This window comes from Podarcis erhardii (genome assembly GCF_964252035.2).
Source record: "Podarcis erhardii genome assembly, chromosome: 6".
Classification (NCBI taxonomy): Eukaryota; Metazoa; Chordata; class Lepidosauria; order Squamata; family Lacertidae; genus Podarcis; species Podarcis erhardii.
In genome coordinates, this window is record NC_138510.1 from 41,373,757 (window position 1) to 41,397,585 (window position 23,829).

At 42.6% G+C, this 23,829-nt stretch overlaps 2 protein-coding genes and 1 long non-coding RNA gene across 7 annotated transcripts in view; 2 read left to right on the forward strand and 1 right to left on the reverse strand.

The window, feature by feature from the left end:
* Positions 1–13,977, forward strand: part of SLC41A1 (solute carrier family 41 member 1) — a 39,288-nt gene extending 25,311 nt beyond the window's left edge. For all 3 annotated transcript variants that reach the window (XM_081865248.1, XM_081865249.1, XM_081865250.1), the window contains exons 5-11: positions 347–491; positions 588–734; positions 2,080–2,227; positions 2,721–2,800; positions 3,171–3,305; positions 4,886–5,034; positions 10,101–13,977. In XM_081865248.1, the coding sequence (XP_081721374.1) occupies positions 347–491; positions 588–734; positions 2,080–2,227; positions 2,721–2,800; positions 3,171–3,305; positions 4,886–5,034; positions 10,101–10,286 (990 nt within the window). In that variant the 3' untranslated portion in view covers positions 10,287–13,977. The remainder of the gene's footprint in view (positions 1–346; positions 492–587; positions 735–2,079; positions 2,228–2,720; positions 2,801–3,170; positions 3,306–4,885; positions 5,035–10,100) is intronic.
* Positions 11,869–23,829, reverse strand: part of LOC309343594 — a 16,629-nt gene continuing 4,668 nt past the window's right edge. Inside the window, exon 2 of the long non-coding RNA XR_014157344.1 lies at positions 11,869–12,451. This is a non-coding gene — a long non-coding RNA (uncharacterized lncRNA). The remainder of the gene's footprint in view (positions 12,452–23,829) is intronic.
* The window catches only part of RAB29 (RAB29, member RAS oncogene family), an 18,491-nt gene continuing 12,399 nt past the window's right edge, over positions 17,738–23,829 (forward strand). The window contains exons 1-2 of one of the 3 annotated variants that reach the window (XM_081865268.1): positions 17,738–18,038; positions 18,317–18,544. In XM_081865268.1, coding sequence (XP_081721394.1) covers positions 18,421–18,544 — 124 coding nt within the window. In that variant the 5' untranslated portion in view covers positions 17,738–18,038; positions 18,317–18,420. The remainder of the gene's footprint in view (positions 18,039–18,316; positions 18,545–23,829) is intronic. The other 2 variants (XM_081865269.1, XM_081865270.1) reach the window with 2 other exon arrangements.

Genomic DNA, 23,829 nt, shown 5'->3' on the forward strand with positions numbered 1-23,829 from the left:
ATGAGCAGCATAGTGCCAGACACCCCTGCTATCAAATTTGTTTGCAATATTTAGAGTCTGTGTGCAAAAGGAATGTCTCTCCATGCCCCACCTCACTTTCTGCCATAGCCTGGAAGAAGATGTGTATCCTTTGTGTTTGACCCAACAAATAGGAAGCCTGTGTCTTCAGAGCAAAGGGGCTGGCTTGGCTGGCTCCAGCAACAGTGAGAATGCAGTGTTGGTCAGGACACGCAGTAACCTCTATGACTGCTGTTAAATTGCAGTAGCGTCCTGAATGGTTCTGCACAAATGGGAATAGGAGCTTCAAGTTCTTTTTCTCCGACTAATGCCTGACTTCATCTTCTAGGTTCAAGCAACGGTGGTTGGCTTTCTGGCTTCAATTGCTGCAGTGATATTTGGCTGGATCCCAGATGGGCACTTCAGCATTGGCCATGCCATTCTCCTCTGTGCCAGTAGTGTGGCCACAGCCTTCATAGCCTCCCTTGTGCTGGGTAAGGAGCAAATGCTATATAAGGAGGGAAGAAGAGGTGCTCTGCCTGCAGTACCTTTGCAGCAAGACTGAAACATTTCCTTTCTCTGGTGTCTAGGCATGATCATGATTGGCGTAATCATTGGCTCCAGAAAGATGGGCATCAACCCTGATAATGTGGCCACGCCTATAGCTGCCAGTCTCGGTGACCTCATCACACTTGCCCTGCTCTCTGGAATCAGCTGGGGTCTCTACATCGAACTTGGTAAGCTGACTGTGTTCTGTATGAATCATTCTGTTCATTCCCTGCAAAATTTCCAAGCCTATTCCCAGCAGTCTCATTTATAAGGTGAATTCACATTTGTACTGGTGTCTAGTGCACACCTGATGCTGGCTCCCTGCAAGCATGGCTTGCAAATCGGAAGCTGATCTCAGATGTGTGCTGCCTCTCTTCTGTCCTCATTCCCATCCCACTTATCCTGTTACATGTGCACTCACGCTAACCATGATTAACGCCAACCAGGTTCCCTCGTAACCATGGTTTCGACTTTTTTGCCTTTCTAGGGAAGCCATTGTTTCACATTGGTGCACTTGTAACTTTAAACCACGAGTAGTTCTGACAATGGAATGGAGAGGGAAGGGAAGGTTGCTGATTCCCTGTTCCCAAATCATGTTTTACAGTGAGCCGTCTTTACATCTGCTCAGACATCTGTAGTTTATTACTGCGGAGATTATTGAGAAAAAAAGTTCTTCTGTCCTGTTTTTGAATGGCTGTTTTGGTGGGGATTCAACTACATTCCTCTGCTTTGCTTGTATATTAAGAAGAATAGTAACAGCTGCCACAGATGTCTGTGCATATGGGAGATGGTACTACTTGAAAAGTATCCAGGTATTTTTGACCTGGAGGACAGATGATAATATACTACTCCAGAAATATCTAAACTGCCTATTTCAAGGCAGTTTCAAGGGGAGAGAGTGCAGTACTGCTGAATCTCCCACTAGCAGGCTCCAGTGCCTAACTCGAGCTCCACCATCCCCATTGTCCATGCCAGCTGGGAGTTGTAAGTGGGAAAGGCTGCTCTAACTGCATCCATGTGGAGATCTAATAAAGTATCACTGCAAATGCATTTTTAGGTCAGAAGGTTTGGGTTGCTGTGCTACAGTTCTCCTTAGCAAGACCGTTATGCCCTCTACAGTGAAGGTTAGGACATATTGAACTCATGGGAAACTTGTGGCCCAAAGGCACTCTCTGCACCTAAACTGGTACTGGTCCTGCAATGGTCTCAGTCAGCCATGTGGACCGAGAGGTAACCCAACAGGGAGTGTAGCACCCTGCCCATGTGTAGTGCAGGGAACAGTGCATTTGAACTTCTAAAATAAATACGAGTTGTTGTGACCTTAGAATACCACATTCATTGGAACGGTGTGTTGCGTCAGCAGACATCAAAGATTCCCTTTGGCCTTGTGTAGAATTTAAATCCTAAGCATGACAAAACAGGCTGCCTTCTTCAGTGAGTGAAACTGCAATATGATTGTTGTCTTGCCATGAACTGCTGTCTTTTACCCTGCGGTGGTGGTTCTTTGACCTCTGGTTTCTTTTTCCCACTCAGAGGAGAAAGCCTATGTGAATCCACTGGTGTGTGCTTTCTTTGTTGCCCTGCTGCCCCTTTGGATCATCATTGCCAAGAAGAATCCAGCAACTCGGGAGGTGCTGTACTCTGGCTGGGAACCAGTCATCATTGCCATGGCTATTAGCAGGTAAGAAGGTGGCAAGGGGCCGTTCTCTAGGAAGGATGTCTTGGCCTCAGACTCTGAGCCACGTGGTCTGTCTGCTGCTTAAGAAGCAGATAAAATTGTTGGGGGGAAGCAGGCATTTTTGTTCTATATTGGGTCGCCCCTTTAATTGGGCAAACTATTCAGAGTAAGACTGAGAGTGGCTCTTTTACCACATCATTTAGTCACATGAAACTAGTTTTGTGAAATCCATCTTTAAAATGGCCTGCTTTTGACTCTTTTCTTGGCCTCAGTGAAGACAGACTGCAAATGACTGGATGTCAGTTGGTTCAAAAGCACTTTATACACTTCAGAGAAACCTTTCAAATAAAGTGTTTTAGGAATTGTAGTAATTCACTGGGTGATTTCATTGCATCACTGAAAACCAGAATGTTGCTAAGTTGGCAGTAACTCTTTTGTGCAGATAGCTATTCTGTCCTGAATGTTTTCTTCATTTTCTTCCATTTTGTTGTTACAGTGTTGGAGGACTGATATTGGATAAAACTGTGTCAGATCCAAATTTTGCAGGGATGGCAGTCTTTACACCGGTTATAAACGGTGAGTTTCTTTTCACTTGCACCGATTGCACATTCACACACGTCCCAGGCCTTTCTACTACCAAATGCCTACTGGGAACAACTTTCATGACTTATTTAATCATGGATTGATTCATTGTGTGTTTTTAAAATGTAATTTAATGTTACTTGTTTCACCAACGTTGGAAGGATTTGTATTCTGAAAGGTGGGATATAATTAGTAGTAAGAGATGTTTTTGTTTTTTTTAAGTGACACCTTAGGAAGGACAGCTACGAGCATGTGTAAAAAGGATTGGGGGATGTAGTGAAGTGGTCCATGAATTGGTTCTGGATGCTTCGGGAAAGCTTTTTCAATGGTTCTCTCTCTCTTTCTCTCTCCTTGTTCTTTCTAGGTGTTGGTGGCAATCTGGTGGCTGTCCAAGCCAGCCGCATCTCCACTTACCTCCACATGAGTGGGATGCCTGGAGAGAGCTCTGAGGTGGCCCCTCGAAAGTGTCCAAGTCCTTGCAGCACTTTCTTCAGTTCAGGTAGTCAACGTGTGTAATGTACTGCCTCCCCCTTTGAATATGTCCTTTTAAAGTCACAGCATCTCAAAAGCAAAGCTAAGATTGATCACTTCATAGAGAGGAAGACCAACTGAAGATTTGTTGGTTGACTCTGACTCACCATTCTAGCCCTGTAGGAAGTCCGTCAATCTAAGCACATCTCCTCCCGTCTTGCTCCAGTAACCTAGAGAATTTTGGGAGTTCTGTATAGCTAGTTCTAAACGCAGTTTGGCCTTGTGTCTTTGGAAACCCTTGTTTTTTCCATTTCCTTGTTCTCCGTAACAAATCTTCATGTCAATTAAAAGCAATTTAGTTGTTTGTGGGTTTACAAACTGCATCTGTGGAACTATTTTGAAGCTCTTGCTAGTATTACAAAACGCTTGAGTGAGCCTGCAAATTTTCTAGTGGTACAATTCCTACCAGATTCTGTAGCGAAGTTTTGCCTTCTTATAACATAAAGCTGGCTCTGGGTCAGTCCATACAGCTCTCCTTCAGTGAGACGGCCTAGGACAGGGAAGAGGAACCTGTGGCCCTCCAAATCTTGCTACAGCTACCATCGTTCTTGACCATTAGCCATGCTGTCTGCAGCTGATGGGACTTGCAGTCAGACAACTTCTGGAATGCCACACTTTCCCCATCCCTGGTCTAGAACTTTGTATGACTACAATTTTCAGAATAAGGCTTGTAGTGCAGAATCCAGTGTCTCCTAAGGATTCTTTGTTGCCTTGGCTAGAAATGTGCTTAAAGAAAGCCATCACAGATGTAGAGAAAATCCCGGAAATTAATTGCAACTCGTTGCAAAGATGCAATAGAAATTTTTTTGGTGGGGCTTCATTCACATTCATTTGCTGAGGGTTCATTGATCCCTGTTGCTTACTGTTACACACAGACTTTCTACAAGTCCTGACAAATGTGAACTAATTTCATATCCCGCTTGGTGACAAATAAGTCTCAATTATGTGACTGAATGGAACGTGCAAAATAAAAATACACTATCCTTATTTTCATATTTCAATTTCAGGAATTCAGATTGTTTATCATGTAATTCTAATCATGTAACCTTGACACGGAACATAGATTTCTTTCTAATGGGTAGAACAAGTCAAGGCTGCTTCTCCTAATTAATTTGTGGGATAACCTAGCTTCTGTTGTCTAAGCTGTGGTAATATCTAAGTGAAATTATTGCAATGCATTCTACGTGGGGCTGCCTTTGAAGGTGGCTTGGAAACTGCAGCTGGCGCAGAGTTCAGCAGCTTGATTGCTGATTGGGACAAGACGATCTGAGCACATCACACCCAGCTAATTTGTTTCTAGGCCCAATTCAGAGTGCGGGTTTTGACCTATAAAGCCTCATGTGGTTCAGGACCACCTCTCCCCACATGAACCAACCTGGACCCTGCTCTTTTATACATATTACTTGTATTTTTAGGTTGTTTTACCCTTGATTTTAATGCTTGTATTTCGTAAGTCTCTTTGAGTTCGAATTTCTGAAATGAAACGACTAATAAATATGCTGCTGGTGATGCTAACTCCTCAGCTGCCTCTTTACCTCTGTTCTGCAGATGTGAATTCCCGGTCTGCCCGCGTGCTCTTCCTCCTGGTGGTTCCTGGCCATCTTGTTTTCCTCTACACCATCAGCTCCATGCAAGGCGGCCACACAACACTCACCTTGATCTTTATCATTTTCTACATGACTGCAGCACTTCTCCAGGTAAGCACTGGCTTCGGTTGCCTGACTTACCTTCTCAGTGGTGAGACTGGAATTTGATTAGAATGATGAACATGGATCTTTTATTGACCACCTACACATGGCTAGCTGTAGGATGCTGACAGCATTTGGAGTATAAGTGCATCAACAGAAGTTGACCTTGACACCAAATCACTGCTGGAAGAGCATACCTTATGCTGCATATAATCACACTGAGCTCTGAGTTTAGGAAAATAAGAAAGCTATGTTTACTGCAGGAAACACATACTTGATAGGAAAGTTCCTAATTCTAACTTAACTGAGTGTAGAATGCAATGACCCATGCTTCCTCTTACGTCTCAGCGGGAGAGACACAAAAGATGTCTTTTCTTCCAAGCTGAGGATGAAGGAGGAAGAATGAGGTCAGCAACCCTAGGAGTTTATCTGTAGATAACTTATAAAGAGATCTGAAGTAAGTTCTAGCGTAATTCAATGGAAGTTTCTCTAAGATAAGGGAATACAGTCATACCTAAGAAGTCGAATGGAATCCGTTCCGGAAGTCCGTTTGACTTCCGAAACGTTCGGAAACCAAAGCGCGGCTTCTGATTGGATGCCGCAGAAGCCCTGTCGGACGTTCGGGTTCCAAAGAACGTTCGCAAACTGAAACACTCACTTCCGGGTTTGTGGCGTTCAGGAGCCAAAACGTCTGAGTACCAAGGCATTCGGGATCTGAGGTACGACTGTATACAGAATTGCAGCCAATGCTCCTTTGGCATAATGAGACACATTTTACAGAATACAGTATTGTTTTCAAAGATACAATTGAATATATTGTTACTACTTTTAAAAATCAGTAGTTTTTTTTAAGAAAAGAATTCCTTTTCGTTTGCTTAACAGAGCTGACATCTACCAATATGATTTCTCTCAATCATATGCAGCTTCCATTATGACATGCATACCACAGTTATAAACTTAAAACAGTTTTTCCCTTGACACTTAATGTTCTGGAAAATGTTGAACCTCTGATAACTAAATAGTGCCAGGCTCAGTTTAAAATCCTTTTTGTAAAGCTGTATTTGGACATGCAATTCTTAAGCAATTCACAAGCTTTGATATGTCTAAGCAAGTCCCACTGAATTCTATGGACCTTACTTCCATGTAAGTATAAGAGTCCAACCTCTGTTCTTCTACTAATAAACATATATAGTGAAGTACTATCCAAAATATACCATGTTCTCTAGTTTGCTGTTCTGTCAAAGTATGCTATGTTTCTGCACATTATAAAACAAAAAGCTATTTGGTATTTTATGCCATGTACAGTCAATATGTGCACATGGGATTTTTTAAAAACAAATGTTTATACTAACAATTCAGTCCTTTTTAGTTGTCATAATAAAGTTATCTAAACAACTGTCCAAATGCCTAACCTACTAATTTGGATAATAGACTAATCGTGGAACCAATACACTGGTACCTTGGTTCTCAAACTTAATTTGTTCTGGAAGTTCATTCCAAAACCAAAGCATTCCAAAACCAAGGCACACTTTCTCATAGAAAGTAATGCAAAATGGATTAATCCATTCCAGACTTTTAAAAACAACCCCTAAAACAGCAATTTAACATGAATTTTACTATCTAACGAGAGGATTGATCCATAAAATGAAAGCAATAATCAATGTACTGTACTATAAAATAAATAAGACAGTATTGTGGATGATAAAAAATAAAATTACTTTTTTTTCTTACCTGCACTGATGATAGTCATTGTTTGGATGGGGGACTTTTATCCATTTTCACAGTCACACAATCAATCAATCAATCAATCAGTAGCTAAACTGGGTTCCACTCAGTCACAAAAACAAATTAACTGAAAAAGTCTCAAAAACAAAAACACAAAATAAATAGCAAAAACAAAAGCACCAAACTTAATCTGTTCCGGAAGTTCATTTGACTTCCAAAATGTTCGAAAACCAAGGCACATCGGACGAAAACCATCGGACGTTCGGCTTCCGAAAATCGTATGAAAACCAGAACACTTCCGGGTTTTCAGCATTTGAGTACCAAGGCATTTGAGTACCAAGGTACCACTGTATAGGATGGAGCAGTCAAAACTTTAGATTGGGGGGGGGGGTAAGAATATTTTTTCTCTGGAAATATTTTTAAATGGGGTTCTAGCCTTCTGGAGACCTTCAAAGTGTCCATGGATGGCCTAAGGAATTTTTTTGCAGCCAGATAAGTAGGTAAAATAGATTTCTGGAGTTACAGGTTAGGATGCTCATTCTTGTGTGAGTGGAGAAAGATAAACTTTCTGTGCTTTTCTTTTATTTTTAAGGGCAACAATTCTGAGGTACTGTACTTCAGGTCCCAATCACTTTAGATAACTGCATTGAGCATATATCCTCTAAGATTAGGCTAGATTTTGAGTAGCTTTTATCTGAAAGTAGTTTCTGACAGCGGAATTTACAACCCTTTCTCCTCCTGCATAGACTCTTGTATGGCCACAGAAGGGTAGAAATTAGGTTTCCTGCTGAGAAAAAGAGATGTGGGGCATGCCATTCCCTCCCTCCCTTGTTCAGGACTTTATTTACCCAGTAGTAAGTTGTCAAGTCAGCCAGAATGAATGATGGAAGGGGGTGGGAACGAGGCTAGTGAAATGGATGCTGAGGGTTCTGATTACTCTCAGCTGTCCTTGTAGTGGATTTTGGCTTCCCATAATTCTTGGGCACAAACTGCAAAGCGCGGGAGGAAAGAGAGGCTGTGGCCAGGGAACTTTCTGCCGAAACTGACCACTTCCTTGATGCTTGGGGAAGTAGCTGCAGACTCTGAGTCATGTCAGCAGCTGAACGAAACCTCAGGGAAGTGACTTGCAGTTCTCCTGGGAAGACAGGAAACATCCTGCCAGATGCAGCTCCTGGACCCCCACTATGCTTGCAGGAGCTTGGAAAGTTTAGAAGGGAACTTTGGTGAACTTATCATTCCAGGGACATTGCATAGTACAGGTTGCTTCATTTCCAAAGGTCTGGAGGGAGACCTTTGCATAAGATAGTATTTCTCTCTCTCTCTTTTTTTAAATAATATTTATTCAAATTTTGAAGATTACAAAGAGGAACAATAAAAAATAAAAATAAAAAAGACATAAGAAGTACAAACAAACAATTAAAAAAGAAAAAAAAACAGATCAGACCTTTACATAGCTTTCTTTCCTTTACTTATTTCCTTGACCTCCTCACACCTCCCTTTTTTGTATTCTAGTTCAATTAGATGTTTCAGCAAATCCTTTCCAGCTTTGTTTTTATCCTAATAATTTATCTTAATATACTGTAATTCTCGTCTTTTACCAATTAATAAATCAATTTTAACCTAATCCTTTATATCATTTCTGCTAAAACCACATTACTTCATTCCAACAACCTTCTAACATTCCTTAATTTTGCAATGTTTCTGTAAATAAACTTTAAATTTTTTCCAATCTTCTTCCATGGAATCTTCACCTTGTTCTCAGATTCTGCCAGTCAAGATAGTATTTCTCTTACAACTTACAACAATTTGCAGTAATGGTAATTTGAGAGACCTGTCAGGAGTAAGCATGGACCAATGGTACCAAATAGTATGGGAAACAGCCCTACTAGAAAAATTAACCAATAACCTGAAACTGACACAGGGACAAACAGAAGAAGACGCCTTTACCCCGGTATGGCTCCCCTTTATCACATACACAGCCCAACAGGACAATGACAATAACCCACCAACAGCATACAAATCAATATGGCTAACCTGATCCAAAACACCCACCCACCCCACTCACACACGAAAACAAAGATCACCACAGCCAATCACAAACAAACAACCACACCCTAGGCCAGCCCCAACCTCTCTCACCACCAAAGAAACACAAATGAACAGCAGAGAACCTGCACGAGCAACGCTGACACGAAACCCTACATACATTAAGCAAAATAGAAACATCGCCACCCTACCCCCCCATCTCCCCCCCCCCAATGTCTCAACAAATGAAACTGATTTGTAAAAATGTTACATGGAAAAAATACGAGAGACATTACACATACTTCTGTAAAACAAGAAAATCTTTAATAAAATTTTAAAAAAATAAAAATGGCTTTCATTCACACCTCCACCAGGCTGAGGAGCATCAGCAAGCGAGGTGGGCAGTCAGTTGTTTCTCATGAGTAGCCATGTGCAGAGCATCACTTGCCCTGCCAATTGGCCATAGGTCCTGGGGCTGTAGAGAGAGGAGGCCAGAGGTGAGAGCAGTCGCAGTATTTCAGACTATAGAGTCTTCTCTCTTCCAGTCAGCTCGCTGTCGTTGCTCGCCCTGCTATAGTAGTGCCATCAGGGCAGGACTTTGGGATAGAGGTCCTGGGCTCCATTCGGCAGAATGAACAGGAGGGTCGCAAATGCAGCAGGGGTGGCTAACCACATTTTGACCCCTGAGCCCTGACTCCTGAGGGCCAAATGTGGTCCTCCAAGTCTCTCCATCTGGCCCTTGGGAATCTCTCTAGGCTGCACAAGCTCACTAGCCCTGCTCTGCAACCTTCTTGAGGGCTTTTGCCTGACTGGAATGTGTCCTTCAACTCTGACTGTGCCTCTTGCTTCCTTGGATTGAAGAACGGGGGGGGGGGGCTGTTTATGTAGAAACGCGCTATACACATGGAAAATCTGCTTTTGTTGCTCTGCCTGCTTTTCCTTCTGGCCCCATCCCCTGTTGGCGTGTGGCTCCTAGAAGGGAATGTGGCCCTGGGACTGGAAAAGATGTAGATGCTTAGCATCTGAAGAGGAAGGCCCTGTAAATCTACTGGATGACTTTAGAATTGGAACTTAACTGCATTGCTAGAAGTGGGGAGTCTTTCCCAAAAGAGCTGTGTCCCCATTAATCCCCGTTAATCCACCACATTTGCACAGGAGTGGCTGTTGTGCCCTTATTACTGAATTGGGGCTTCCATTATCATAAAATATTGGATAATGCTGTGTATACCAGGCTTGCTTTAGTGCTTCAGTTCCAGACCAAACATGCAATTCCAGTGGCCTTGGCATCAGTGGCTAATGTGACGCATTGTGCTTCTGTCTTCTAGGTTCTCATTCTTCTCTACATTGCCGACTGGATGGTCCACTGGATGTGGGGCAGAGGCATGGACCCGGACAACTTTTCTATACCTTACCTGACAGCGCTGGGTGACTTGCTTGGGACAGGTCTGCTGGCCCTCAGCTTCCATATTCTCTGGCTCATTGGGGACCGAGACACAGACGTAGGGGACTGAAGCTACCCTTCCTCAGCATCTCCACTCCCCGGCTCTTTTCCTTCAGTGACATTCCCCACCCCCACCCCTTCTACAAAGCCTTGCTTGCCACCCGCTGTCTCTCTTTGGGACTTTAACTTTGATACTGGATTCTCATTATTTTCAATGGGAATTTTATGTGGTTTATATTTCAAGCCAAGTTTGTACAGGAAAAAAATGTTTTAGGAAGGATAAAAGAAGAAGAAAAATATGTAATGACAATATGTAATGACAATCACCAAGTGCAATTTCATAATGGTTAATATCTGAACTAAAGGATATTACAGAACAATTGATCAGATTTTTAAGAAATCCCACCTTCCCCAGTTTGCACCCATTCAAGACACTAAATGTGAAGGGCCTCTGTGTGTGTGTGTGTGTGTGTGTGTTTATGTTTGAGAGAGATGCAATTCATATTTGCTTTGTTATTTAAATTAGGTATAAAAAGTTATTTGCCTATTGTCACAACTGGATTCTGAATCGGATTCAGTGGTTTGGGTTCTGTGCATGCTTCCTTCAATTTGTCAGCACTAGTACTGCATCTCATTTGACCACTAACAAGACCTTCGTGGCTCAGAAAATTGACCACTTGCCATTAGTAGACTGCACTGTAACTCACTGACTGTGTTGCATCCTACCCTAGGCTGAATGTTCTTTAAAGGATGTTGGGCTACTCAGAATAACAGAATGATTGGTGGGAATAGACCAAAATCATTCTCTGCTGAGGAGTCCACAAAAGCCTGACTCAAGAAGAGATGATTATGGTGGACTTCCACTATTTTATACTATAGTCTTAAAAAAGTGATACAGCCAAGATCCACCTTGTTCCTGTTAGTTGCCACTTAGTGCCAGTTCCCTTGCAAAAACATGATCATCTGTTATTTTAAAAAGGCTGATACAAAGTACAGCTTATACTCAGCTGCCTATCGCTGTTAAGGAGAGTTGGATTTTCACTGCTTTACACAGAACCTGGGCGCTTGCTCTCACCTAATGCCTTTTTAAACCTATTGCCTCTTCTATGCTGCTTCGTTTATGAATGGTCCATTTTGATCTGAAAAACGATGAACCAACTGGTTTCATATTCTCATTGTCTCCAAATTTTAAATTCTGGTGTTGAGATGAGTCATGGTGCTGCACTTTGACGTCAACTGTGGGTGCTTTGCAGCCCCTGAGTTCTCAACACAAGTTATCTGAGGGCATCTGCAACAGCACAGATGCTGGATATTTCCCAGTCAACCTAGCGATGTGTCACCTATGTATCCTTATATAGTACAAAGCAGTTGGTTCATATCAAAAGTCTTCACGTATTCAGGGATGAAAGCTCTTCACTTGTATGTCTTAAGTGTTTGTCTGGAAGATCAGCTTGGTGTACCTCCCCCCCCCCCACTCTGTCAAATAAATTCCTAGAGGTTACCCTCTCTATGTTGAGGTCATTAAATATGGCACATCCTGGGTTTGTTTGTGGGTGCATTACATGGCAGCAAGTAAGACCCATCTCTCACTTTCAACACTAGCAGGTTCTGGCTAAGGTTGGTAGTATTAAAAATAAATTGTTCTATTTTATGACTGTGAATCTGAAGAAATGTCATCCAGTCTGACAGAGTAACTGTCCGGAAACTGACACAGCATTTTTAAAATTTATTTTGGAAGCATGACATTTATTTTTAGTCTCAAAAGTTCTGTAGAAGACTCCAAGTACTGGGGAACCTAGAGGCTGAGCATTCTGGATTTTACTGCATTCTGAGCTCCGCTGGCCAGGGAACATTGGGGGAAATACAGATTAGCTTCTGTGAGCAATGCATTTCCTCTTTTGAAGTGCACCATGCTCACCACAAGTTCTGCAAGCCCCATGCTCTGGCCCTCATGGAGCTGGAACCCTTCGAATGAGTAGCTCAAGATAACGTAAATGGAAACAGCCACGTTGCTTCCCTAAAACAAGGTGTGACAAGGGGACCATTTCATTCAACCTAGGAATGAAAGTGAAGACTCCAGATTGTCCTTAGATGGGGGCCTCTTGTGCTGGTATTTACTTGCATGTAGGTCATGTCTACCTATTCTTGTTAGGCACTCTAATCAAACACATTTCTTCAATGCAAACTCTACTTAAGCCAGGCATGGCCAAACTTGGCCCTCCAGATGTTTTGGGACTACACTTCCCATCTTCCCTGACCACTAGTCCTGTTAGCTAGGGATGATGGGAGTTGTAGTCCCAAAACATCTGGAGGGCCCAGTTTGGCCATGTCTGACTTAAGCTCTCTTTACTTACTTCTCCATTAGCTTCTCCACAGTGGAGCATCATTTCATAATGTGTTTTCTCCTTTTGGCTTTAATTCCTAAATGAAACTGAAATGCAGAGAGGAAATTAGTATGGCTGTGTCTGGAATACACAATGGTCTTCTGAAGAAGATTGGGGTACTAGATTTGACTTGCTATGCCTAACAGGCCCGAGATTAGATAGAATACCTGTTGCCTTCAGAAAGGTGTATTGCCTTTTTATATTTTAAAAAACCCACTAAGCATAACAGGGCACCTTTTGCTAGCAACAATTATGCTTGCTGGGCTAGAGCATAAATGAGTTTCCTATAAAATTTGGATTTGGGACCCTGACCTTCTAAATAACTCTTGGAGGCAGTGTTACTCCAGTTCAGAAGGCTTGAACTGTGATCAAAATGAAAGATCTAGATGGAAATTTGTGCCAGAGTGGTGCATAAAGGGCTCAATTGGACCACTGTACTCTTGAGGCTGTTAATCTTAAACAGGGGCTGTTTTAGCATAGTCCTGTGGTTTCAGGAGGCCTATTTCAGACTGCCCTGAGCATTGGCGCCCTCATACCAAGCCATCAAGAACAAAGCTTTGGGACCACAGTGCAAAAGTGTATCTAAGGCCAACTTTTCAGTCTACATTGCAGGGGAGCCTTAATTATGTGGCACAGTAGATGTGGATATAGATGTCAAACTTCTGTGAATAAGAGTTTTTGCACAGCTGAAAGCGATACCCTTCTGACTTTCAACTGGGAGTACTTGTAAATAACTCCGTTTCTGCTTAAGAATGGGCTTTGTCAACATAACTCAGTGTTATCTAAGGGGCCCAGGACTTTCATCTTGCCTTCCCATAGCTGTTAAAGGTTAAACTTCTATAATGACCTTCATCTGTCTCCCCTCTGTATGTGTTGTACTGTTGGATGCATCTACGTTTTCAGCTTTGTAACATTTGAGCAATCCGTTTCTTTATACATGGAATCCCCTTTGAACATCTTTTCTTCCTCATTACATCCATTTCTCTAGTCAAAGTCTGTGTCTGTGCATCCCATGAAAGAGTGTAACTCTGCTGGTCTTGGCTGCAAGACTTAGCCCCAGGAGCTGGAGTGTGTGCATGTCACTTGGGTGGGATCCCTAGATTTTATTATGTATGCAGTGGGGTGAGATGGGGGAACAAAGTGGGTGTATATGAACAGAATTTAATCTCAAAGCATTGAATAATAATTTTATTCTCACCGGTTGCACTCAAATGCATGTATATTTAAACCTGGCTGCAAATGACGATGAAGCTATTGGTTTACACCTTTATTAAAAGAAAAAGAAACTCATTATTTATAGTTGCTGTAACTGAATTGACAGATGCCAATTTAACTGATAAATTATATTTGGTAAAATAAAGATGACATTTCTTTATACAGCTTGTGGTGGTTTTCTGTTGGTTAAAAAAGGTCTGCAGTTGAAGCTTCACTGATCCTATTGGTATGTAAAACACAACCCCCACTTCCAAGCCCCATAGGTGCTCTGATCCACAGTCCCTAAATTTCCCTTGTCTGCCTGCCCTGCCCTACTCCAATGTCCAGCCCTCACAGCTTTCTCCTATTACTAGGCCATGTGATATTCTTTTAACACCACTCATCCTGCCTACATTGCATAACTTCTGGTCATGTGCTCACCTTCTTTAAAAGACAAAGTGAGTCACACAGGAAATAGTGCAGTTTGTAGAGCATGAAAGCACGGGACTCTTAATCTCAGGCTCGTGGGTTCAAGCCTCATGTTGGGCAAAAGATTCCTGCAAGGAGTTGGACTAGATTACCCTCATGGTTCCTTCCAACTATACAGTTCTATGATTATATTTAAAAATCAGTCCCAGCTCTCCAGAATATGTTGGTTTCTGGTCAGCTAGTACTCGCCAGGGAATATAAACCTGAGATCTGCTTCCATCAGTAGTTCAATGCTGCTTTAAATTGCTGGTCAAAGGTAGAATAATTAAGTAAATAAAGCTAGACAAAGTGAAAGTTTGATGACATTAAACAATCAGTGAATAATCTGTGGATTTGGAGGGAGAAGACAGCACAAGCTTTCATGGGCTCAAGCCCACTTACTGAAATGAATAGAGTAAAACCTTAGCTGGTAAGCATATAAAGTAGAAGGGATTCATTATCTGCTCATCTTCTATGTGGTTTATGCTGACAACTCACTGATGGCCTTCTGCATTCTACACTGGACAGACAGGTCAGTATACAAACAAATGAATTGACAAAAATCCCTCATGGGAAATGGCAATATCCATAGATGATTCCAGGAATCAGCTATACAGCTGCAAATAAAACATTTTAAGTGTGTTTTAAGTGCAATATACAATGTGACACTAGATGGCAATGGCGAGCCTTATGGAAAGTTCAATGTATTTTTAAAAACACTTTTTAAAAAGAATTTTCAGAACTTGTTTTATTTGTGTTGATTCCAACTCTAAGTGATCTTAGTGAACTTCAAAGGGAGAATGCAACTTTGAACAACTGAATTACAATTCATCAAAAAGTTTATGGGTTGTATCCAAAGCAGATCCAGGGGAGTTCTGTTTCCTATACTCCTGCATACTCCCAAAAATATTTTCTGGAGAGTCCCCCACACCCTCCAGAGCTTGTGGGGGTGGGCTGCAGGGGAGAGCAGGGGAAAGTTCTGTCCTGTGAGCACATGCCCTTTGCAATAGTGGAGTAGGAATGTTGGACACAACCCTATTTATTTTATTTATAGAATATAACATGGTCTGTACAGCAGTTTATGCAATAGAAAATAAAACACCATAAAGTACAAAATTATTACAATGAATGGCTGAACAACAACAAAAATTTAAACCGTTGCATAGTCGAAATATGAAGGTCTTCAAGGGGCACCTCTTGAAGTTCAATGAGAACACATGTGAGTTCAGTTGAGAAAAGGATTTTCATTCTGTTCATTAGCACAGATATCCTGACTGTTTCTTGTGAATGGCTCCCTGCTATACTACAGGTGTCTGCAATGCAATCATCTCAATTATTACCAATCTGCTACTCTCAAGGGTTAAAGGTGTGCCTATTTAATGCATATCTAAGCCCTAATTATCTCTGACTATAGTGTTTGCATTTCATTTCCTTTGAACTCCCATCTTGCTATTGTCTCCTGCCAACTAAGATTTTACTTCATGCATCTACAGGCGTGAAGTTTATTTCATAATAAATGTGTTGGTCTTCAAGGTGTCACAATACCCTGTTGATTGATGTGCTGCAAGAGACTAACATGACTACCTCTCTGGAAATCCATTCCTACCAGCAATGGTAAATTATATAGATTTGCCTTTAACGGATTTATTTATGAGAGGAAGAAATGTAGCGCTCATAGCAGCTTTTTCCTTTTTTGTTTTTTATATTTTTTTAATTTGATTTTCAAAAATAAAGAAAGAAAAAATAGAAACAGAAAAGAAAGAAGAAGAATAAACTTACATCAAAAGATCATCTTAATTTTATTTTCAGCTGCATATCAATACTTCCCCAATTTTTCATTTTCTTAAGTTATCTATACTTTCTGTTACATTACAGGTGCATTTAGAATCCTGCTAATGTTTTGACCTGTTTGCAATAATTTTCTAAATACATTATAAACATTTCCCATTCTTTTTAAAATTTATTGTCTTCTTGGTTCCTGAGCTTCCCAGTTAATTTTGCCATTTCAGCATAGTCCATCAACTTGATTTGCCATTCTTCTTTGGTTGGCTTTTTTCCAGACACAGAATGATGGGGACATTTGAATACTATATTCAATTCTGGTCCCCTCACTTTAAAACGATATGGTAGAGTTGAGAAAGGTTCAGGAAAGGGGAACCAAAATGATCAAAGGGATGCAGCTCCCCTAGGAAGATTATAAAATGGTGCGTGGCACAGAGAAAGAGGATGGAGGAAAGTGTTTCTTTTAAGCACTTGCATACCCCAAGGACCTCCTCTCTCCATAGGAAGCTACCTAGACCCTGAGAGCATCATCTGAGGTCCTCGTTCATGTGCTTCCTCCATGAACGGTCCAGAGGATAGCAACATGAGAATGGGCCTTTTCTGCAGTGGCTCCCCTTTTGTTGAATGCTCTTCCCAGAGGGGTTCACCTGGCACCTTCATTAAACACCTTTAGGCACCAGACACAAACATTCCTCTTTAACCAGGCCTTTGGCTGATTGGCATCTTATACCCCTTTTAAATGTGTATACAGTCATACCTCGGGTTGAATGTGCTTCAGGTTGAGTGCGTTAGAGTTGCGCTCTGTGGCAACCCGGAAGTAACGGAGTGCGTTACTTCCGGGTTTCGCTGCTCACGCATGCGCAGACGCTCAAAATGCGACCTGCGCACATGCAAACGCGCCATCACGTCTTACGTTGCGTTCAGGATGTGAACAGGGCTCCAGAACGGATCCCATTCGCATCCCAAGGTACCACTGTATAAGAGACGGGTTATTGGTTTGTGCTTTTTCATTCTTGTTTCTATCATGCATTTTGTGCTTTTATCTTGTATTTTTATGTAGTGAACCGCCCTGAGATCTGCGGGTGAAGGGCGGTATATAAATTTAATAAATAATAATAGTGCAAAATTCAACAGCTGGCATTGGAGGAGATTTTATAGACCAACATGCAGTGCTGGATTTGCATATAAGCTAAACATGCTATAGCTTAGGGCCCCACTCTCTTGCCCCCCCCCCCAAATGTCACTATTAATATACTTCTTAATTGTATTTCAGTTCAACAATTACTTTGATAAAATACATATTTTGCTATGTGCAAATGGCTTTAGATAACTATTAGGTCCATAAATTACCATATAGCATATATTCAACACAAAAAAACAGCGATAATTTGTTGTTGATAAAGGACAGCTGGACATACAAAGGGCCCCATTACCTTCAGTAGCTTAGGGCCTCATCAAACCTAAATCCGACCCTACCAACATTGCACTATATAGAAATCTATACATCGCACGAGCCGCGGTGTTTGCCTCTTGAAGGACAGACCACGGCTACACTTTTCCTTCCCTAAAACACTACATTTCCCACGAGGCAGCCGCTCCTGCTTACGGATTTAATAGGGGGCGCTTCGCCCCATGCATGCTGGGTACTGTAGTTCCTCCGACGGGGCGAGGCAGCCGCCCCGCCCTCTCTCACATGACGGCCAGGAGAATGCGGAAAAGGCTCGGCAGCGCAGAAGCCGCGGCAAGAGGCGCGCTAGTTGCAGGATGAGGATCCCCTCAAGAGCTTAAGCCTCTTTCTAAGCAAACGGCAATGCAAACGCTTTCCCTGCAAAGACTTTTATGCTTGTGTGGTGCAACGGCGTGTACAGATTTGGTTTCCTCCCCAGCGAGCGCCCGGCTGCTGCTGACAGTGTGTTTTGCTTTCGCTACTCGTCGGGTGGAGAACTCCTCTTTGGGATCCGCTTGGTGCGTTTTAAACGCGTAAGGTAGGGCCGGTGAGTCTTCTCCTGGGTGCAAACAATTGAAAACACTGCTTGCTGCCTCTCTGCGCTCAGCGAGAGCTGGACCTGCAGGAGGGAGCGGACAATTAAACGTAAAAGTTGCATACTGACCCCCCCCCAACCCCGTGGTGCTCGGTGGCTTCGCAAGATCCCTGTTTCTTAGAGGTGTTTGCTTACTCCAGATGGAAAACCGAGAAGCGCTAAGCTCTGCATCGCCTGCCTGGGCTTTGGAGGCTGCTTTTGAATGCACAGATTTTTTTTTCGCCCTCTAGGGAAAAGTGAGGAGTCCTTGCCTCCCAAGTGGCTGCTGTCCCCTCCGAAGAATTGAGGAAACGGCGGCGTGCGCTCCCTTTAGTTTACTTGGCTGTTCCAAACCATGGGCCATCACGACCATATGTTCAAAGTACTGATTATTGGGGATGCCACAGTTGGGAAGACGTCACTGGTCCAGCGGTATGCCAACGATAGTTTCAACAAACACTACAAGTCGACGGTGGGAGGTGAGTTGTTTTTGATTTCTGCCCCACCCCTGGCTGCCGCCCCTGGAAAAACAAACTTTTTTTCAATAGATGATGAGCTCTAATAACAGATTTAATAGCACAGTTCTAGTGCTATAAAAGCGTTGTGTATTGCAAATATCTGCCTTTTGATTGCATTCCGTCTGATGAAAAGCTCTGTGGAACTCAAAAGCTGTCATACTCTTAAGTGGCAGGGGGTTAGTTCAATTAAAAGTGTTGCTCTCTTGTATTTTATTTTTGTTCCTGTTTCTTAGGATGTTGCATTTCTCACTTCCTCCTTTGGTGTTTCATTTGTGTTTGCACCTCTGTTGAAATAAAACCAAGTCCCTTCCACCCCTTCATACTGGGTAGCAAAACTCCATTGAGATGTCCTGGTTTAAATATGTCCATAGTTACTCATAGCCATGCATGTATTTATTTATTTATTCATTTAATTCCTATACCACTTTTTATAATATATATATATATATATATGTAGGTTTTGGTGTCCTCGGGTGTCTTCCCGTGTAAAAGTTGGGGTGTCTAGGCGACGTTTCGACGAGGTCTCACTCGTCATCTTCAGGCTGGTGCTTTCGGCTTCTTGTTACTGGAACAGAGCAGGATCTCAGTGTTTGAGTTCCTATAAATACTGTAGAGGGGGTGTGGTGTATAGCCTCCAATGTTCTGGGCAGAGAGGAAGTTCCCAGGCTAGTGTGCCTTTTTCTTGTTTCTGTTCCAGTAACAAGAAGCCGAAAGCACCAGCCTGAAGATGACGAGTGAGACCTCGTCGAAACGTCGCCTAGACACCCCAACTTTTACACGGGAAGACACCCGAGGACACCAAAACCTACATTCCTGTACCCGTGAAAATCTACGAAAGCATATATATATATATATATATATATATATATATATATATATATAAAATGTCAAAGCAGTTCACAATCTGCATTAAAACATCACATCCAAAATAAAACATTACTGAAGAAATTAAAATGGTTCATGGTGGGGCAGCGGCGGCAGTGGAAGCTCAGGCTCAATCACCTGGGTCTGCACTAAGAAATAGCCAAGATGATCTTGTAGTTGCTAGTTCTTAAATAATTGCAATCTATCATTCACCATTCAGACTTTTTTGTTCCATAGGAGAAACTATATTGTGAAACACTGGTTCTCTGCATTAGGACTAGCCTGGATTCAAGTGTGTGTGTGTGTGTGTGTGTGTGTGTGTGTGTAAGACTTACTATTTTTACCAATTTCACCAGTATGGTGCTTTGGAAGTTATGGCTCCTTCTGTTTTAATTTCAGAGCTGAAGACAAGTGTGTGGAAGTAGCTACACTCTTCCCACTTTACATGTTGGATTGGTGGTGGCATTTTTTAAAAGTGCATCATCTTGAAGTATCTTCAGATTCTATTTATGGAATCATAGAATTGTAGAGTTGGAAGGGCTCCCAATATCCTCTAGTCCAGCCCCCTTGCAATGCTGGAATCTCAACTAGATCATACATTGCAGATAGCCATCCAACCTCTGCTTAAAAACCAGGACGGTGGTGCTGAGTGAATTTCTCAAGATTGTGATGTAAAAAGCCAAAGCAGATATCCAGTCTCTTTTGGCTTCAATATGAAAGCCTTCTGAACTGCTTGAGTTTCTGTGGTAGATTGAGAGCCGGTTTCTAGAAAAAGAGGCCACTTTTTGGAGTGGCGGGGTGAATATTAGGATGGGATTTCCTTCACTTTGCACAACAAGCTATACCTGCTGAGAATCCCTCTTCACCACCATTATTAAAGGTGCAAGAGCCCTTTTTCAATGAGCCACCCTTTTCTAAATCAGAATCCCTACGCCACCCATTATACTCATTGTGTCATTTTGGGATAGTTAGCAGCTCTTAGCCTAATCTGCCTCACAGGGTTCTTGCTTACAAGGGAAGGGAGCCGACTATTCCACCTCAAGTTCCTTGGAGGAAGGATGGAATGGAAAGGTAATACATCTGTAGCTCTCATGAATCATATGACTTGCATCAAAGAACTCCATAGATCAATTATCAAATCGTTAAGAGAAATTCCATTGTATTTTAGGCCAGAAGAAATACTCTCTAACCTTGTGTTTTTGGAAAAGGGTGTTTCTGAACTTGCTTGCAAAAAATGGGCAGAGCAATTGTACTGTATACAGTGGTACCTCAGGTTAAGTACTTAATTCGTTCCGGAGGTCTGTTCTTAACCTGAAACTGTTCTTAACTTGAAGCACCAATTTAACTAATGGGGCCTCCTGCTGCTGCCGCATCGCCGGAGCACGATTTCTGTTCTCATCCTGAAGCAAAGTTCTTAACCTGAAGCACTATTTCTGGGTTAGCGGAGTCTGTAACCTGAAGCGTATGTAACCCGAGGTACCACTGTACATCACTGGAGCTATCACCCATCTGTTGCTGTCCTGGCTCATAGCAGCCCAGGTTTATTGTGTGTGACTCTCTTTTTTTGTTTATTCCTGGTAGATCTTGGCTTCAAATCTTGCCCCTGAAGGCAGGTATTAATTGGCTGGTGTAGTTGATGGGTCTGATAGACCTCTTGGAAGAATGAAGGGGCTTTGGATCCATAAGATCCAAGGTGTCCACTAACACTGGCCTGGAGCAGCCTGTTTGGGGGCTTACAAACAGCAGAAACACTGCCAGGGATAGATCTACCGAAAACTCGGGGGAAACTCTACCGATGAAGATATGCCCCACCCCTTCTGGCACATCCACCCCATTCACTCCAGCCAGCAGATCTACTGGTCAGGATTGCTTTGGTAGTCTCTCATTGTTTCCAACAGCAGTTTTTCATCTTGGGAACTCACGGCTGCTTTTAATTAAATTGAATCATGGCTGGCCTCAACTAGAGCCAGGGCCTTCTCGGCTGCGGCTCCAATCTGGTGGAACGCTCTGTCACAAGAGACTAGGGCCCTGCGGGACCTGACATCTTTCCGCAGGGCCTGCAAGACAGAGTTGTTCCACCAGGCCTTTGGTCAGGGCGCAGCCTGACTCCCTCCTCTGGCAACCTGCACAGAATATTGCTTAATCGGTTGCCACTAATTTGATTTTAATTTTTATAATGAATATTTTGAATGTGTGATTATTTGATTATTTGATTATTGTTAGCCGCCCTGAGCCCGGCTTCGGCTGGGGAGGGCGGGATATAAATAAAATTTATTATTATTATTATTATTATTATTATTATCTAGTCCTTGCTTTAACCCTTTGTGAAATCTCTTCCCTTCTGATTCTAAATGCCCCAAAGCAAGCATCTTTTGAAGAGCCCTGTCCTGCAAGGCATGGGCTTGCTGTAACCCATGTTGCTTAATTTGCAATGACCTGTAGAAGAGGCAAAAAGTGGTTTATTGTGAAATCTAGATTTGATTGTTTATATTGGTAGCTACTGGTTAACATGATTTCTTGTTGTTTTCAATGAAGGGGAATGCTTTAAATTACTGGAAACAGTAATGCCTTTAAAAACTATTGAAAATGTGGGAAGGTGGGCCATGAAGCAGGGCCACCCAGGGAAAACTTAGAGCGATCTTGAATTCCTTCTTAAGAGTAACTCTGAAATTGTGGCAGAAATGGGCAAAACACTGCCACTACCCTTTTTTGTGCCACCCACGCTTTGATCATCTGGGTAAAGTGCAGCAAGTGAGAGAGCAAGGGTCTCCATCAAATAAATGATATATTTATAGCTGGCCAACCTTTAGGTGGAGCTCAACATTGAGCTGAGCGATGTACTGTTTCATTGGCTACAAATAATGCAGGTTCAGATGTTCTGTAAAGCTTTGTAAAGAATGGGGACTATTCCTAAGGATCTCACCTGGTGCATTAACACAAAACCTTACCTGAAAGGGGTCATGTTAGCGTATTGGACTCTTGTTCTGTCTGGGACCTTTTGATCATTGATCAGATTGTGCAAAGTCTGGGAGGGAGATCTTGGGTGTGACATTGTGGGAAATACGTGGATTGCTGTGGGGTTGCGATTGCCTTTGAACAGTGTTTGAAATTCTCCTGGTGTGTTTTGCTACTGGTCCGGGTCCAGTTGCGACTATGTGGAGATTTCTGGGCGCTGGGTTGGCAATCACAGCTTAAAAACCTCTGCCTTAGTCCATAGTTAATCCCTGTTCCATTTCCCCTGTGTGTGTTTCTCCTTCTTGCGTACTGGGACAGGTGAATTGTTGTAAGAGGAAGCTACAATCAAGCAATATAGTTGAGATCATAGAATTGTAATGTTGGAAGCCTCATCTATGCAACCCCCTGGTGAATACACATACTGTTGTGGTAACCATAACCTAGGTTTAAGGTGCCGTTTGGCCGCCTAGCTTATATATCTGAATTTCTAACACTGCTTTTGAAATCTGTCCTTGCGAGACTGAGGGAAACCATGCTGAAATTGATTTATCACTGGAACACGATGCTGCAGAAACTAGGTCACATGGCTAGGACTCTAAGTAGGTTGTGTTGGAGAGGATGCAATCGATTTGGCACAAAGTTCAACATGTGGTGGGCGTGCCCTGTGGTCCAACTGAGGTGGGTGTTCCAGGAAATTACAGCCATTGTTAATTAGAAGTTTCATCATGACCCTGGCCTTGCCCTCCTTCCCGTATTTCCAGAGGCTATGTGAGGGTTGCTCGATAAAGACTGAATTTGTTATTTGCTGGCAGTCGCAGAAACAGTGATGCAGAGACATCGAGTCATCAGGTGCGCCTTCTGTTTCAACTTTTAAACACCTGCTGAAAACTTTCCCATCAAGCCTATGCAGGCACAGTTTTCTGCATTTTCATTGCAGACCACTTTGATATTTTTATGTAAGAGTGATAAGAGTATTTAAATTTTTTTTGTAAGTAAATGAGGGGTAAGAGCAAGAGAGAGACATTTGCAGACAGTTGAGCCATGTTCACGCTGCACATTAAAAATACTATGATGCCTCTTTGAACAGTTGTGGCTTCCCCCAAAGATTTCTGGGAGCTGACATTCGTTAACAGTGCTGACAGTTGTTAGGAGACCCAAGACCCCTATTCACAGAGCTATAGTTTCCACAGCTTCAGATTGCTCTGAAGATTTTAGCCAGGGGTCGGCAACGTGCGGCCCATGGGCCGGATGTGGCCCACGAAGACAGTTTTACCGGCCCATGAGCTGCCCCTGAACTGAGCCGCCCACTTGGCGAGTTCCCCACGCACTGCACTAAACTGTGCAGCACTACGCTGGAAATCGCATCTGCACACGTGCAGATACTGGAAATCGCATCTGCGCATGTCTGCGCGCCGGAACAAGGTGCA